The following is a 17,795-nucleotide window of genomic DNA, read 5'->3' as shown; positions in this document are numbered from 1 at the left end:
AAGCTCACCTGATGATTCCAAAGTTTCACAAAAAATGGGCAGGGTGGTCTTGCGACCCCAGAAGTCGCACCCTTTCTTAGACCCCTCAGATAAGTCATTATCCCCAGACGATGTCCCACCCTGTAGTGGGGGACATTGTAATCCACTGCTGCTGTTTCGATTAAGTGCCTCTTTGAATGTATCTTTTGCTCCAGAGGTATTTGGGGCTAAGGTTCTCCCTGACCCTGTCTCCTCTTCTTTGTATGATATGCTTAGATATCTTCAATGTATTGGAAACTCATATGCAACTAGTTTGTAGAGGAATGTTCCTCACCACTGTTTTTTTCAATGTTATGTAAACTTGAAAGTTCTTAATAAATCTAAGTGCAAAAAAAAAAATTATATCATTTTTTAACAGTGATGATTTGAAGAGACATTGGGGAGGGGGGGGGTTACAAAAACTGGAGAACTCAGAATATGGCGCAGCTGTGCATAGTAGCCAATCAGCTTCTAACTTTAGCTTGTTCAATGAAGCTTTGACAGTAAAACCTGGAAGCTGATTGGTTTCTCTGCAGAGCTGCACAAGATTTTCCATTTCCATTTTTAGCAAATAACCCCCCATTGTTTGTACATTGTTTGAAGTTTTGAACGGTTTTTCTTACTTTTGTCTTTGAAAAGACTTGGAATGTTGGTACACTAATTTTAGAATTCATATATTAGTAGTCTTGTTATATAATAATAATAATACTATTACAATCAAACATACTGTAATATAGAAACAAATGTAAACTAAGATTGTGTGTACCTCTCTTATGAGATAAAGTTTTATCAACATACAGCATGTCTCAGTCTTTGTATTTTACTTATTTTATTATGAATACAGGTACTTATATAGCGACCTGAATTTTTGCAGCGCTTTACATATACAGTATATTGTACATTCACATCAGTCCCTGACCTCAAGGAGCTATCTAAGGTCCCTAACTCCTATCTTTACTAGGGCCAGTTTAGACAGGAGCCAATTAACTTACCAGCATGTCTTTGGAGTGTTGGGGGAAATTGGAGTACCCGGTGGAAACCCACGCAGAACAAGCAAACTGGGTGTCATGATTGGGATTTGAACATGCAAACTCCAGGCAGGTTGTGCCTTAGTTGGGATTCGAAGCGACCACCCTAGTGCTGACAAGTGGAAGTGATAACCACTTAGTCTCCGTGCTGCCTACCAAGATTTCAGCTAGATTTTTTTTTTCTAATTTAATATTTTTTGTTGAAAGACTGTAAAGGGTACAGAGGTTGCTAAATCACATTTTTCAGAGTTTTTTATATACAGTAAATGCTACATTGGAACAGGTAATGAATAACACAGGAAGTGCAGTAAAGGTGGTGATTGAAGTGCGCAGTGCAACCAACGTAGAAGAAAAACAAAAAGAAAGAGGAAATGGAGGTGGGGGATGGAGGTGGGGGGGGGCTTGGTGGGAAAAAAGCAGAAAGCAGTTCACCTTTCTCCAGCAAGGAGAGAGGTAGGGTAGGGTTGAAGGGGAGGAAGAAAGGTTGCCTGGAAAGTTTCTTGGTAGCCACACACCAAAGAAAGGGTGGAATATGTACAGTACATTAGAGTTTGTGGATGTAGTGTGCAAAACCAACTGGGGAAAATCTGAGACTCATACTTCAAAGACTCTGCTAGTCCTAGATACAATGCCCAGTAGCTTCACCTTTAATTGAGGAAAATCCAATGTAACTGAAATTTGACCAAGCATGGTTTTTGACAGCCACAGCTTATCAACTGTCTTTTTTGCGGCCTTCACAACACGAGTCATGATTGCTAATTGATACCTGGAAAAAAATGTAGGCATCAAATTAAGAACTGATTCATTTGATTCCATAGTAACCCTCCAAAAAAGAACAATGTTCATATCTGCTAGCACGCCACGGATCCTCAGTATTATCAAAAAAGGTTTTTTATTGAAGAATGATCACATCACAACAAGAAAGCTGCAACATTTCGGAACCACACAAGACCCCTTCATCAGGCTTGTGATCACAGGAGTGCATACATCTTCTAGAGGTACAAAGATGTGCTGGGGGGTACAGAGTTGTGTTGGGGGGAGAGTATATAGGGGTACATTGGTGTGCTGGGTCTACAGAAATGTGTTGGGGGCACAGTACTCATCTGCTGTAAACTCTAGCAACCAGTCAGTTAACAGCAGGGGCGTTCCTAGGCAGGTGTGGGGGGTGCGCGCCTTTTCTACGGGGTGACACCAGACTCGCTCCACCAGGGGTGAACTGAGCATTCGGGCACTGCAGGGCCCCATGAGAGGCTCAGTCCGTCCCTGTATGTGCCACTTCTGAAATAAGCAGGCATTGAGGAGACGGACAGTGAGGCAGGTACTTTGGACACCTCTCCTCCTTGGTTTCAGCAGAGGGGTGGGTCCACATCCCTGCCACGGGTACTAAAGTCGGAGTGCTGGAGGGGCGGGCAGAGTATGCAGCAGGTAAGTGTGTAATCCCCCGACCCTGGTGACAGCACTGCAGCTTCATGTAGTAGGTAGGGGAGAGGGGGGGGGGAGAGAGAGGAGGGGAGAAGAGAGAGAAGGCAGAGAGAGGGGGGGGGCTTGCTTTAAAGCGTCCTTTTTTGTGAAGCTGGTGGAGAGATCAGTTAGGTTGCAAACCGATGATCTCCGCAGGATGGATCAGATCTGTGGATTGGGGAGGATAATGGATTGGACTCCGATCCATTATGCTCTAACCACAGATCTGATCCATCCTGTGAGCATCATTGGAGGGGGTGTAACCAAGTGTTAATGCACCGGGTGACACCAACCCTAGGGACGCCACTGGTTAGCAGTAATGATGTGCAGTAACTTCTAGCAACCAGTTAGTTGTAATTCTGTGCTGTAACCTCTAGCAACCAATCAGTGAGCAGTAATGATAACCAATAACCTCTAGCAACCAATCAGTGAGCAGTAATGATAACCAATAACCTCTAGCAACCTATCAGTGAGCAGTAATAATGTTCAGTAACCTATTGACACCTTCCGGAAACCTGCCTTAAGAAACACTCTGCAGGTATTTCTGAAGTGCATGTAGACAGGAAGTGGGAGCAAAGAAGCTTGTAGGCAGGTTGCCAACAAGTTGGGTTTTGTTTTAAACCAGTTACTTATTCTGCCTGGGTAGGAGAAAGGTTAATGTTTTTGGTCTCCCTTCCTGGGCTTTTCTGGTCCTGCCTTTCTTTCCCAGGGTGATATAAAAAGGGGGAAGGTTGGGCCAGAGGGGGCTTCTTGGTGGGGATTGGCTCGCACATACTGTCATGGACTTGGATCGCTAAGAAACACTACTTTGGACTGCCGAACACTACCACTGTATGGAGAATGGCATATATGGACTCACACCTGTGACAGAGCGGCTTCAGTTAGCCAGTTAGGGTACATTATACATTATGTTACTGTGAACTCTTCCAGGAACTTTAAGGAACGCTTTTAAATGTTTTGATGACACAAAAAAGTGGTAACCACCCCAACCTATAACTGGCCTTTGCAGCAAGGTGCACAAGGAAGAGCAACATGCATCATCAACAAAAGGTTTCCCAGCATGCTTACCAGCCAGCCTGGAAAACAACCAAATTGGCCCTGTCTAACAGTTTCCATTAAACACAGAGGGTTTTGTTTGCACACATTTGCAAATATATGCATAAGCTGCAGTACCCACGCCAAGGGACCTCTAATTTTCAGAGCCTCCATAGTAGGAGCACATACAGTTGCAAGAAAAAGTATGTGAACCCCTTGGGATTACGTGGAGTTTTGCATGAATTGGGCATAAAATGTGCTCTGAACGTCATCTAAGTCACAACAATAGAAGAACACAGTCTGCTGAACATAATACTACACAAACATTAGATGTTGCCATGGTTTAATTGCACATAACATGTAAACATTCACAGTGCAGGGAGGAAAAAGTATGTGAACCTTTGATTTAATAACTGATTGACCCTCCTTTGGCAGGAATAACCTCAACCAAACGTTTCCTGTAGTTGCAGATCAGACCTGCACAACGATCTGGAGTAATTTTGGACCACTCCTCTTCACAAAATTGTTTCAGTGTAGCAATATTCTTGGGATGTCTGGTGTGAATCGCTCTCTTAAGGTCATGCCACAGCATTTCAATCGGGTTGAGGTCAGGACTCTGACTGGGCCACTCCAGAAGGCGTATTCTGTGCTGTGGCAGCCATTGTTTTGAAGAATTACTTGTATGCTTTGGGTCATTGTCCTGTTGCATCACCCATCCTCTGCGGAGCTTCAGTTGGCGGACAGATGGTCGTACGTTTTCCTGCAAAATGTCTTGATAAACTCTGGAATTCATTTTCCCATCAATGACAACAATCCGTCCAGGCCCTGAGGCAGCAAAGCAGCCCCAAACCATGATGCTCCCTCCGCCATGTTTTACAGTGGGAATGAGGTTTTGATGTTGGTGTGCTGTGCCTTTTTTTCTCCTCACATAGTGTTGTGTGTTCTTCCCAAACAACTCAATCTTGGTTTCATCCGTCCACAGTATATTCTGCCAGTAGTGCTGTGGAACATCCAGGTGCTCTTTTGCAAACTTCAAACGTGCTACAATATTCTTTTTGGACAGCAATGGCTTCCTCCGTGGTGTCCTCCCATGTACTCCATTCTTGTTTAATGTTTTCCTTATTGTAGATGTGTCAACACAAATGTTAGCATGTGCCAGAGATTTCTGTAGGTCTTTAGCTGACACTCTGGTATTCTTCTTTACCTCATGCAGCATTCTGCGCTGTGCTCTTGCAGTCATTTTTACAGGACGACCATGCCTAAGGAGAGTAGCAACAGTGCTAAACTTTCTCCATTTGTAGACAGTCTGTCTTACCGTGGACACATGAACATCAAGGCTTTTGGAGATACTTTTGTAACCCTTTCCAGCTTCATGCAAGTCAACAATTCTTGATCATAGGTCTTCTGAGAGCTCTTTTCTGCGAGGCATGGTTCACATCAGAGAGTGCTTCTTGAAACCAGTAAACCCAAAACAGGTGTGTGTTTTTTAAGGGCAGGACAGCTGTCAGCAACACATCCAATATCATCACACTGATTGGAGTCAAGGTTGGCTCACTCCTGGCTCCAAATAGCTCTGGGAGAAGTCATTAAGCTAGGGACTCACATACTTTTTCCTCCCTGCACTGTGAATGTTTACATGTTATGTGCAATTAAACCATGGCAACATCTAATGTTTGTGTAGTATTATGTTCAGCAGACTGTGTTCTTCTATTGTTGTGACTTAGATGACGTTCAGAGCACATTTTATGCCCAATTCATGCAAAACTCCACGTAATCCCAAGGGGTTCACATACTTTTTCTTGCAACTGTATATGAATAGGTATGCCTGGAGGGAACCCACCCCTCCTTAAAGGCACAGGGATGCAGCAATAGCACTATGGCAACAAAGGCATACAGTGCGTCCCGGCAAGATGGTTGGTAAGAGTGCTGGGAAATCCTTTGTTTTAAATGTTTTTGAGCCTAGCCTGAAGGTACTCAAAGGGATGCATGGTAGATTTTTGCATATCAGAAGAACAGGATCTGTAAAGCACATATGGAGTATAAACAAACAAAACCAGTGCTCAAATCTTCATGCAGGCTATATGAAATTCAGAATGCCAAACGGAGAGGTGCTGCCCTTCAAAGATCGGGAAATCTGGACACTGGTGCACAAAAACAGACAAGGGCGCACTCCCATCGAGCATTTTGTTCACATATGGAGTATGGAGAAAATTCACTGCTAAAGGTTAACACAGCTAGACAGTCGAAAGAGGAATGCAGTTGCTATGGGTACCCAGTTGGTATGGTAACCAGTAACTAGTGCAAAGTACACAGCAGCAAGTTATGAAGCACTGTGCCTGGCATGGGTGCAGGGGCCTCTGGTAGCAAGGGGGTCGATACATTGATTTCCCATCCCCAGTGGTCGGTTTCCGAAAAGTTGAGGACTGAACCCATCTTATGATGACCCATGTCCTAGCCAAATGGTACAGAAGAATGCAAAGAATTAACTAAGAGCATGCATGAGGTCTGCACAGGTGCTCGATGGGACCCCATTCGGTCACTGGGAGTGAGGTGGCAGAGTTACAATGGACTGGTGGAGAGGGCATGGGCTCTGCAATGTCCCTCTTAAATGCAAACATCTAATGGCAAGCTGTGTAGTGACATGGGACAGTATATGCACATCTATAGATCATACAGCTACATACGGTGCCACCGTAATGTTGCTTGAGCACAAACGTGGCCCTGGCTGGTCCTGGGCATTGATGAGCACCAACACAAGGCAAAGGTACCCCATGTGCATGGGCAAAGGAAGGCCCCGCCCACAAGCAGAAGGAGATCAATAGAACTAAGTTGTAACAATAGATGGAAAAAAGTGAAAATTGTATTTATTATAAAAAAAATCACAGTGCACAGAGCAAACTCAGTGTCATCCTTTGGGGTTTACATATATTATAATAGCCTTCCATATTTTTTGTCATCCTTCACACATCGTACCAGGCAGATGCTGCCATACGCAAAACAGTGCAGACCATATTTTTTTTATAGAACGTGATTTATTCCTGTTGAATGTTCCTAAGCGTACCGGTACAAACCAAACACGGATCGGATGAAGCGAGTGATTTGCTATGAAACCTGATGAGATGTTCTCTGTCCATCAAACCCGGCAACCAGATCCTGGAGAGATTTGCATTCCATGATACGTCTTCTCTGAATCTCTTCTGATAGATTTCACTTTCTATCTGTACTATTATTGTATCCAGCTTATCTCTGCAGAAGGAGAATCCAACAAACACTCGTCCTTGTTCTAAGATGTTCTCAGGTCTGAACCTCTTCATATTTGTATTTGCACTTCTCACAGGTCTCTCCGGGACAATGAAAAACTCTTTACTTCTGACTTGGCATTTCTTACAATGGAAAAATAGTAGAAAGTCTGTTGTCTGTGACCAAATCCAAATATCTACAGCACTTACAAATATTTTCCTGCAGTGTTTTCTGTCTCTTGGTGCCATTCTGAACATTCATGAGATCTTCAGCCCTGGTAAGAACTTATTTCTATCCATGCTTACTCTACAGTTAATTTCCTTCTATGCTGGTACCTGGAACACCGCTTGGCTCTCCATGTTCTACTTTGTCCGATTGGTGAACTTCTCCCACCCTTATCTTCTGAGGATAAAAGCCATGTTCCTGTCTTCTGTTCCTCAGCTCCTAGTGGGGTCAGTTCTTGGCTCAATCATCATCACTTTGCCATTTATCTGGTTAACAGAAGCCATTCTTATACAAAACATAACTTTTCTAACAACTACCAGGTATTTTAATGTTACGATAAATTTAAGTTTCACCACATTAAATTCGTTCTTTGGATGTGTTCTTCCTATCACTGTGACTTGTCTCTGCATCGGTCAATGTGTCACATCACTGCTGAGACACGTCTGGAGGACAAACCTCAGTGAGTCTCACCTAACGTCATCTCAGCTCCAGGGACACATCCGGGCCACCAGGATCATGATAATGAGACTTCTCCTGGATTTGACATTTTATTTTTTTGTTGTGGTAGCTTTATTAACTTCATTCCAAAATGTTAATTTTGTATCATGTGGCTGGATAATTATCCTGATATTTCCAACTGCTCAAAGTCTCATTTTAATCCAAGGAAATCCAAAACTGAAAAGCAAAATATATAGACATTGCATCTTTAGCCGTAAAATTTAACTTGTTACTCTTATGATATAAATGATTCTTGGCTTAATTTCTGTAGTTATGTAGAAAAGCAGCAACTGCAATGTGATCACTGGGACCAGAAGTCTCGTTTTGAACCATGGAGAGACAAACTGAAAAGCTAAATATGTAGACAATGTGCTTTTATCTAAAAATGTCTAAAGATTTGTGATATAAATGAAGCTTGGCCTAATTTCTGTATTCTGTAGAAAAGGTAATGGGCAGCAGCTACAATGAGATCACTGGGACCAGAAATGAGAGGATCATCTCCACCAAGGAGTCAATGACATCAAAGAAAAAAAAAAACAAGTAATGTTGAAGGTTAGAACCCCTGTCAGGTCTATAGTAAGCACTGTGTTGTCGGGAGATCCAACCTCACTTCCTGTCCCAAAATCCAGCTTTCCTGGGTGAAGATAAAAAATAATAATATTAAATGAACACAATGGGGTTTATTTACTAAAGCTGGAGAGTCCAAAATCAGGTTCCCTTCTGCATAGAAACCAATCAGCTTCTAACCTCAGCTTGTTCAATGAAGCTTGAAACCTGGAAGCTGATTGGTTTCTATGCAGAAGGGAGTCTGATTTTGGACTCTCCAGCTTTAGTAAATAAACCCCTAAGTGTTCACTGACTACACAACAGAAGCATGAAGATGGTCAATAGTACTGCAATTGTATCAATCATAGGGTACATTGTTATTGAAGTTGAATTGCTGCAATGTCAAGAAAAGTAATATTTCTAACAATAACAGAAATAGTTTGGAGTGATGTGGACTTTTCTAGTCTCACGGCATCTGAGAAAAAGTTGTGCTTCAGCCTGGTGGTTCTAGTTCTAATGCGGTATAACCTCTGACCTGAAAGGTTCAGGAACAAAGAGTCCAGAAGCAGAATGAGAAGAATCCCTTCATAGTATTGAGTCCAGAACAAAGAGGAGTTAGGGACCTTTAGACTTGCATGTGTAATCAGATGAAGGAAAACATCAGAAAAGCTCAAAGCTCGGGTGCGGGGGTTCCTGGACAGGAAGGCTTCCATGATGGGCACCGAACAGTGCCTCAATCTGCAGAAATACAGAAAGAAGATCCAGACCAAAACCAGATAAAAGAGTCAAAGATAATTTTACATGTTGACAAAAAGTCACATAAAAGAAGCCAATGCATTTTGAGGGCAACACCACGCCCCCTTCATCAGCTCTCAACACACCCATAATGCTGTGGGCCATGTTCCTATTGTTAGTTATAGTCACTATGGGTTACAGCACTGTGAATATCATATCTGTGCTTAACACATCCTAACAATAAACACTAGTAAGAAAAAATCTAGTACCAGACTAGGGACCTTAGCATAATTTAAAGACACCAACTATCTGGGACCTAGAGTGCATGTTTACAGTTCAACCCACCCATTGAAATAAAACTTTGATGACCACTGGTCTCCTCGTTGAATCTGGCTTTGAGGAGGAATTAATGGTCTTCACTTTTGGTCTTATTTGGGTGAATAATGTTCTCTATATGACTCCTCGGGGTGTTACAGTGTATATATTTTTTCACAGTCTAGACTTAGGTGTCCTTTTATGAGACTGAGATCAGCGGGGATCCTAAGGATCGTTGCTGATCTCAGATCATTTGTGGTTTAGAACATGTTCTCCACTGATCATCTCAGCACACAGATGGCCAGTGTATGAAGGAGCGATGTCAGCCCTTCACTGGTGATCTGTGTACTCCCTCCTGATTCTCCAGCCCAGAGCTGGAGAATCGGGGGAACCGCAAACAAAGCAGCGGTAATTTACCGTGCTTAGTGAATGGTGTTTGATCTCTTACTGTAATCTCGTGAGATTATAATAACAGCAGCCATTTTCCAGCATTCAAAGCATTTGTAGATCGCTTCTCTCCTCATTCAGAGAAGCAATCTATACCGCTTCATAAAAAGGCATTCAGAGGAGAACTGTCTCCTCCGTGAATACCTGAGAACTGAGCAGCGGTCATTTACCACTCCATGATAAAAGGACACCTTAACCCAGGGGTGGGCAAACATTTTGACTTGAGGGCCGCAATGGGTTCATATATTGGACCCGGGGGGCCGGACCAAGAGTAGATGAATGATGTGTATGTGTCATCCATAGTAAGTATAGTAATATTCCCCCATAGTAAGCATAGTAATTAATCCCCCATATACTGTAGTAATTCATCCCCCATATAGTACTTCATCCCCCATAGTAATTCATCCCCCATATAGTAATTCATCCCCCCTATAGTAATTCATCCCCCATATAGTAATTCATCCCCCATATAGTAATTCATCCCTCATAGTAATTCATCCCCCATATAGTAATTCATCCCCCATAGTAATTCATCCCCATATAGTAATTCATCCCCCCTATAGTAATTCATCCCCCATATAGTAATTCATCCCCCCTATAGTAATTCATCCCCCATATAGTAATTCATCCCCCATAGTAATTCACCCCCCATATAGTAATTCATCCCCCTATAGTAATTCATCCCCCATATAGTAATTCATCCCCCATATAGTAATTCATTCCCCATATTATTTCATCCCCCCTATAGTAATTCATCCCCCATATAGTAATTCATCCCCCATATAGTAATTCATCCCCCATATAGTAATTCATTCCCCATATTATTTCATCCCCCCTATAGTAATTCATCCAACATATAGTAATTCATCCCCCATAGTAATTCATCCCCCATATAGTAATTCATCCCCCATATAGTAATTCATTCCCCATATAGTAATTCATTCCCCATATAGTAATTCATCCCCCATAGTAATTCATCCCCCATATAGTAATTCATCCCCCATATAGTAATTCATTCCCCATATTATTTCATCCCCCCTATAGTAATTCATCCCCCATATAGTAATTCATCCCCCATATAGTAATTCATTCCCCATAGTAATTCATCCCCCATATAGTAATTCATCCCCCTTATAGTAATTCATCCCCCATATAGTAATTCATTCCCCATATTATTTCATCCCCCATAGTACTATTCCCCCCCAAGTAGTAAGCCAAGTCCCCCCTGTGTCAATCTACTTACCTTTGCTCCGCGCGTTCCTCTCGCCGTGTTCCCGCGCCGTTCCGGTCTTCAGGGCGGACTGTGAGAGGAGCCTAGCTCCCCTCACGTTCGTCACACTGCCCCGCCTACACACATCCTGACAGCCAATGTATCACGCTCCGCGGGCCGGATTAAAAGGTCCGCCGGGCCGTAGTTTGCCCATTGCTGCCTTAACCTGTTGTAGATAATGTCCTCCCTGTGTTTTCCTGCAGTCCCCCTCCAAGACAAGCTGAACATTGCTCACATGAGTGGTGACAATGATTTAAACACATTGTTTTTTCTTCATATGATGTTACATTAATACTTACCTTCTATGTTCTCCTGATGACATGGAAATGTTTTGAGTGTTCACCATATCCCATCACCTTTATGTGCAGATACTGTTTGTGGAGACATAATTGGGCACTGCATTGACCATGACATTAACATGTGAACATATATGATGGGTCAGACGTGGAGGTATTAATTCATGCAATTTCCCAACAAGCATCGGCATTTGAGATGTTTTTACTATGATTGTTAATAAAGCGATATCATGTTTAACAACAATGATTTGAGACGACGTTGTTTGTACCTTTGAAGTTCCATATGGTTCTTCTTTTTTTGGTCTTTGAATATGACTGGGACCTCGGTACACCATTTATTGGGGGATTTTTTTGAATTCATAAGCCTATAAGATAAGTAGTCTTATTATTAATAATAATAATAAGAAGAAGAAGAAGCAGAAGAAGAAGAAGAAGACATAGAACACATAGAAAAAAATACGTAAAATAAAAATGTTGTGTTCCTTACTTACTCAATAAAGTCTTACCAACATACAACATGGTCCAGTCTTCGTGTTTTCAACCAAATGTTTTCATTTTTCAATCTTTTTATTAAAAGACTTTCAAGGGTACAGAGGTTGCAAAATCAACATTTTCACAATTTACATATAAATACTATGTTGATATAGGTAAAGAATAACACGTGAAGTTCACTAAAGGTGGTGCTTGTAGTACACGATGCAATCAATGTAGAAGAAAAATAAAGAGGTGGGAGGTAGAGGGTGGAGGAAAGACAGAGGTAGGGTAGGTTTAAGGGGTGGAAGGAAGGCTGATGACAAGATTCTTGGTAGTCACACATAATAAAATGGGGAATATACATTCAACGGTCATTTTATTATGTCCACCTTGCTAGTGCCAAGGAAATCTCCTCCACACCATGACACCACCACCACCAGCCTGAACCATTGATACAAGGCAGGGTGGATCCACCACACCATGACACCGCCAACAGCCTGAACCATTGATACACGGCGGGGTGGATCCACCACACCATGTCACCGCCACCAGCCTGAACCATTGATACAAGGCAGGGTGGATCCCCCACACCATGACACCGCCACCACCAGCCTGAACCATTGATACAAGGCAGGGTGGATCCCCCACACCATGACACCACCACCACCAGCCTGAACCATTGATACAAGGCAGGGTGGATCCCCCACACCATGACACCACCACCACCAGCCTGAACCATTGATACAAGGCAGGGTGGATCCCCCACACCATGACACCGCCACCACCAGCCTAAACCATTGATACAAGGCAGGGTGGATCCCCCACACCATGACACCGCCACCACCAGCCTGAACCATTGATACAAGGCAGGGTGGATCCCCCACACCATGACACCACCACCACCAGCCTGAACCATTGATACAAGGCAGGGTGGATCCCCCACACCATGACACCACCACCACCAGCCTGAACCATTGATACAAGGCAGGGTGGATCCCCCACACCATGACACCACCACCACCAGCCTGAACCATTGATACAAGGCAGGGTGGATCCCCCACACCATGACACCGCCACCACCAGCCTGAACCATTGATACAAGGCAGGGTGGATCCCACACACCATGACACCACCAGCCTGAACCATTTATACAAGGCAGGATGGATCCACCACACCATGACACCACCACCACCAACCTGAACCATTGATACAAGGCAGGATGGATCCCCCACACCATGACACCACCACCACCAACCTGATCCATTGATACAAGGCAGGATGGATCCACCACACCATGACACCACCACCAGCCTGAACCATTGATACAAGGCAGGATGGATCCCCCACACCATGACACCACCACCACCAGCCTGAACCATTGATACAAGGCAGGATGGATCCCCCACACCATGACACCACCACCACCAGCCTGAACCGTTGATACAAGGCAGGATGGATCCCCCACACCATGACACCACCACCACCAGCCTGAACCGTTGATACAAGGCAGGATGGATCCACCACACCATGACACCACCAGCCTGAACCGTTGATACAAGGCAGGATGGATCCCCCACACCATGACACCACCACCACCAGCCTGAACCGTTGATACAAGGCAGGATGGATCCACCACACCATGACACCACCAGCCTGAACCATTGATACAAGGCAGGATGGATCCATGCTTTCATGATGTTAACACCAAATTCTGACCCTACCATCTGAATGTTGCAGCAACCAGTCTGCCCATTCTCCTCTGACCTCTGACATCAACAAGGCATTTTACTCCAAACAACAACACACTTATGCAACCACATTATTTTAGTTTCTTATGTTCACTTCCCTCCACCTAAAAGATTTCAGTTTGTTTTTCAACTGAGTTGTGCAATTTGTAAGTCACATTAAAGATGGAAAAAGTTCTGAAATGATTTAACTTTGTCTCATTTTTTTACATCACCAGAAACCTGACATTTTAACCTCCCTGGCGGTATGATTATTTCAGATTTTTGGTGATGAAAGCGGTACATTATTTTGCATGGAAATTTGGCGTTTTATATTGTAGGTCTGTAATTTTTAGGAATAACTCCCTGAAATCTGTCCGAACAAGAGTCTAATAAACATCCCGGGGAGGATAAAACTTGAAACACGAAATCATAAATTATAATATAATAAATATTCATAAAAAATAATAATATAATAATAATAAATGTAATTCAATAATATAATCAAACCAAAAACACTGAAATGTGAAATAGAGCGCCAAGTTCGCACATCGCTGAGCTAAGTCGCAGAATCGTTTTCAGTGTCTGATGAGGAATTTCCCCCACCAATCATTATCACTCAATTCTGCAAGTGGTTCTGATTTACTATCGCTGTTCTCTAGCCGGTCTAAAACCGCGCCTGACCTAAAGGGACGCTTTTTGGACACCATGGACGTTTCTCAGTTTCCAGGCAGAAAGAACAGTAAAAATGCAGGCAGGGCGCCGGACAAAGCACTCGGGACAATATGTATGTGAAATGGTTTGATACAGGAATGTTATACTATGTGATTTTAGTGAATAACACTTTTTGTCATTTTCAAATTTCCTGTCAGTTCCGTCCCCCGTACGTCCCGATGTTGCAGGTAACGGAACCCGGAAGACGGATGCCGGCATCCGCCGGATTACATTGCCGGGGACACTGCAGGAGGGACAGCACATGACACGGTAAGTGATCAAGGGATAGTGGAGCAGCACCGCATGGTATTCCTGAGTGTAGCTCGGGGGGGTCACCGCTTTTGGTACTGAAACTTTACCCCGAGCTACACTCGGGAATACCACCAGAGAGGTTAACAGGGGCGTGTATAATTTTTATATCAACTGTACTAGGGCCAATTTAGACAGGTCCAATTAACCTACCAGCATGTCTTTGGAGTGTGGGAGGAGATCTAAGTACCTGGAGGAAACCCATGCAGAACAAGCAAACTGGGTGCCGTGGTTGGTATTTGAACCAATGACCCTAGTACTGCCAGGTAAAAGTGCTAACCATTTAGCCTCTGTGCTGCATCATCAGGGCTAATTTTATGAGACCTGGAAGGGTTATGTAGAAATGCGAGTGCCTTGTCATGGGGACAGAGTGTCTGCTACCCTTTCTGCCAATCCCTCCATTGGCCTCCATTCAGTGTCCTCCACCCCTCTCTGCCAATCCCTCCACTGGCCTCCATTCAGTGTCCTCCACCCCTCTCTGCCAATCCCTCCATTGGCCTCCATTCAGTGTCCTCCACCCCTCTCTGCCAATCCCTCCATTGGCTCCCACTCACCCAATGAATTAAATTCAAAATACTAACTACAACTTACAAAGCCATCCACAACTCTGCCCCCAGCTACATCACCAACCTGGTCTCAAAATACCACCAAACCGTTCTCTTCGTTCCTCCCAAGACCGTCTGCTTTCTAGTTCCCGTGTCATCTTCTCCCATGCTCGCCTCCTGGACTTCTTCTGAGCCTATCTGTCAAACACCGCCTGGTGGAACCTCTAGCTCTCCACAGAACAGGATTCCCCAGAGCGCGGAATCTAAGCCCCAGTCTGCTGTTCACCAGGGCCCCTGATAGTGGGGATGGACTTGGAGCAGACTGAGACCAGGTTGCGGCCCCTGAGTACCCCCACCTGTGGTAGAGGGATCCGCCAGAAGTGTGTACAGGTGGAGCGCCTGACATGAAGAGGCGGATGGGCCTGAGCAGTGGTGACCGGATCCGTGCAGGGCGGATGGATAGCAGGGCAATAAGCGTGGTCAGACAGGCCGGTTCGGTAACAGTGGGATCAGCGTGGTACAAGGCAGCAGACAAAGAATAGTCAAGTCACTCGCCGAGTTTGGTAACAGGAGTTCAGATCAATAGAACTGTCCAGAAGAGTAGTCAAATGAGCCAGGGTCAGAGCAGGAGAAGTCAGCGAAGTCAGGATCCAGCAGGGTCAGCAATGAATCAATCAGCAGGAAACACACGAGCAGGAACAGGGTAAGAAGACCATACGGCAACTTGTGTCTGTGCAGGGCTGGTTTAAATAGCCCGCCCGGCACTGACAGGCTCACCTGGGTCCTAGTGCCTGCCCAGCGCCGTCATAGGTGACAGGTTCACCTGGGTCCTAGTGCCCGTCTACCTGCATGTCTTGTCGGACACCTACGCATGTGCAGACTCATGCGTCGCGGTGATCCCTGACACTCTCCCATCCTATGGAATTCCCTACCCCTATGTGTCCAACTATCTCCTACTCTGTCCACTGTCCCTGAACACTTTTCTCTTCAGAGAAGCCTATCCTGCCCCCCACCCAACAACTGTACATGCATTTCCCCCATCAGCCCATCCCCCACAGTTATTACATTTTGTATCACTTGACCCTCCCTTTTATATTGTAAGCTCTAACGAGCGGGGCCCTCTGATTCCTCCTATATTCAATTGTATTGTAACTGTACTGTTTCCCCCCACACTGTGAAGCACTGCGCAAACTGTTATATAAATCCTGTATAATAATATATGCACCAAACTTTATTGTGCTGAAGATGTCACAGGGATGTGTTTCTTCTACGCGTTTCATGGTGTATATCTCACTTCCTCAGGAGGAGGAGGGAGAACAGCTCTGTATAAAATGTACAAAAATGATCAAAAGCAATACATGGTAATTTATATAGATATAATCATAAGAAGAATCTAGTCCTAATGATAGAAAAACAATATGAAGGAAAGCGTCTGACCATCCCTTCAAATCCCGAAGAGTACAGACCAATCTCACCCATATTGGTGCAGAAATTTAGTGGCAAATATAAATGTTTGCTTTGGCAAGCTCATGGGAATGCTCTCATTGACAAAGATACAACTGGAATATCTAATTATCTGATTTCTTAGTACACCTACATTTTATACACAGGAGAACAAAACACAGCTACCCGGTCACCTGACTGTTTTGGGGATTGGTTCCTTAAATGAGCCAGTTTGTGGACCACTTTTTACCACCCTATGAAATATATTTACCATCCTACACCCAGAAAGCAACTTGAAAAACACTAGAAGGAGTTCACGTTCCCCCCAGTCCCCTACTCATGGTTCTATATTTCAGCATTCCCCATGAATGGGGCACCAGGAAAGTTAAATCCTTTCTTAGAAAATACTACTCAGGGGGTTCATTGTTAAAGTTCTTACATTCATCCTTACAATTATTTTAAGGTGCCATTACGTCCAGGTACATGGCATTGTGATGGGTACGTGTTGTGTGCCCTCGTATGGGAACCTATACTGTACAGTATCTCATATGTTTTCAGGTGAATCCTTGTCTATGTACCTGTGTGTATTTGTTATGTGATATTAAAAAAATGTTATATACTTTTTATAATCAGTATGTATTCCTTGGGTGCCCTAAAAGTCCATGAAATCAGTAAAGATTTTAGATGTTACATATTAAGGATGTGGTACCCTTACATGTAGCTCATTACAATTCAATAAAACCCTTAGACAGGCTGGGTAAAATCCGGGTGACTTGATTTGGTCTTTATATCAACTTCTAAGCACAAGCAGTTCCCCCCTTTAGAATCTATTGAGCACAATGACCATGGCAGTCCCATTGTTGGGGGAGGGGTGGAGTTGGAGGATATTACCAGCAAAGTGAATCCAACTGTTTTATCCGAGAAATCTTAATTCCCCATTGAAAGGAATTTGACTTTCATCCCTCTCAAGACACTGACCCCCGTCAGTCCCAGGCTTGATCAGTGACTGTCCTCAGGCCTGGAGTTCACTTTGAGACACAGGAAACGCAGACACAAGGTGGTATCTCAGAATGAACTGAATTTATTCTTCCGTGTTTCAGCTTATATAAGAAACTTCAAACAATGCATAAAATATAGAAGCCAATCAAATATCAGATATGCATAAACCAATCAAGTTTTACATGCGTCAGTCATGGCCAATCATTTGTGATATACGTCATATTTGAACTCTTAAACACTTATGTAAAGAAAAAGAAATATTTATTTTTAACATATACTCAGGATGCTGCTTAACCACTAACTTTTCAGTTTAATCTGATAAGAAGAAAAAAGAGAACTTGGAGTTTAAGAGAAAGAGGAAGTTCTTTAGGTTTCTTGAGAATATGAGACAAAAGAGGAACCTTTAAGTTTCTTGAAAAAAGATAACATACAACAGAAAGAGGAAATTAGTTTTTAAGTTCTTTGAAAAGAGA

At 43.6% G+C, this 17,795-nt stretch overlaps 1 protein-coding gene across 1 annotated transcript; it reads left to right on the top strand.

Moving 5' to 3' along the window:
* The first annotated feature begins 6,830 nt into the window (after positions 1-6,830).
* LOC149470683 (taste receptor type 2 member 9-like) lies at positions 6,831-7,730 on the top strand. Its single transcript, XM_089661475.1, has one exon. It carries the CDS (start codon positions 6,831-6,833, stop codon positions 7,728-7,730), a length of 900 nt encoding a protein of 299 aa, XP_089517601.1.
* Positions 7,731-17,795: the final 10,065 nt, after the last annotated feature.

This window comes from Staurois parvus, unplaced genomic scaffold (genome assembly GCF_062004578.1).
Source record: "Staurois parvus isolate SC_StPar_1 unplaced genomic scaffold, SC_StPar_1.0 ptg000034l, whole genome shotgun sequence".
Taxonomy (NCBI): domain Eukaryota; kingdom Metazoa; phylum Chordata; class Amphibia; order Anura; family Ranidae; genus Staurois; species Staurois parvus.
Note: the sequence above shows the minus strand (reverse complement) of the source record. Positions and strands in the feature narration are given on the sequence as shown.

What these genes read in the sequence shown, in the direction of transcription:
- LOC149470683 (XM_089661475.1), top strand. Translation starts at nt 6,831, where the DNA reads ATGTTCTCAGGTCTGAACCTCTTCATATTTGTATTTGCACTTCTCACA.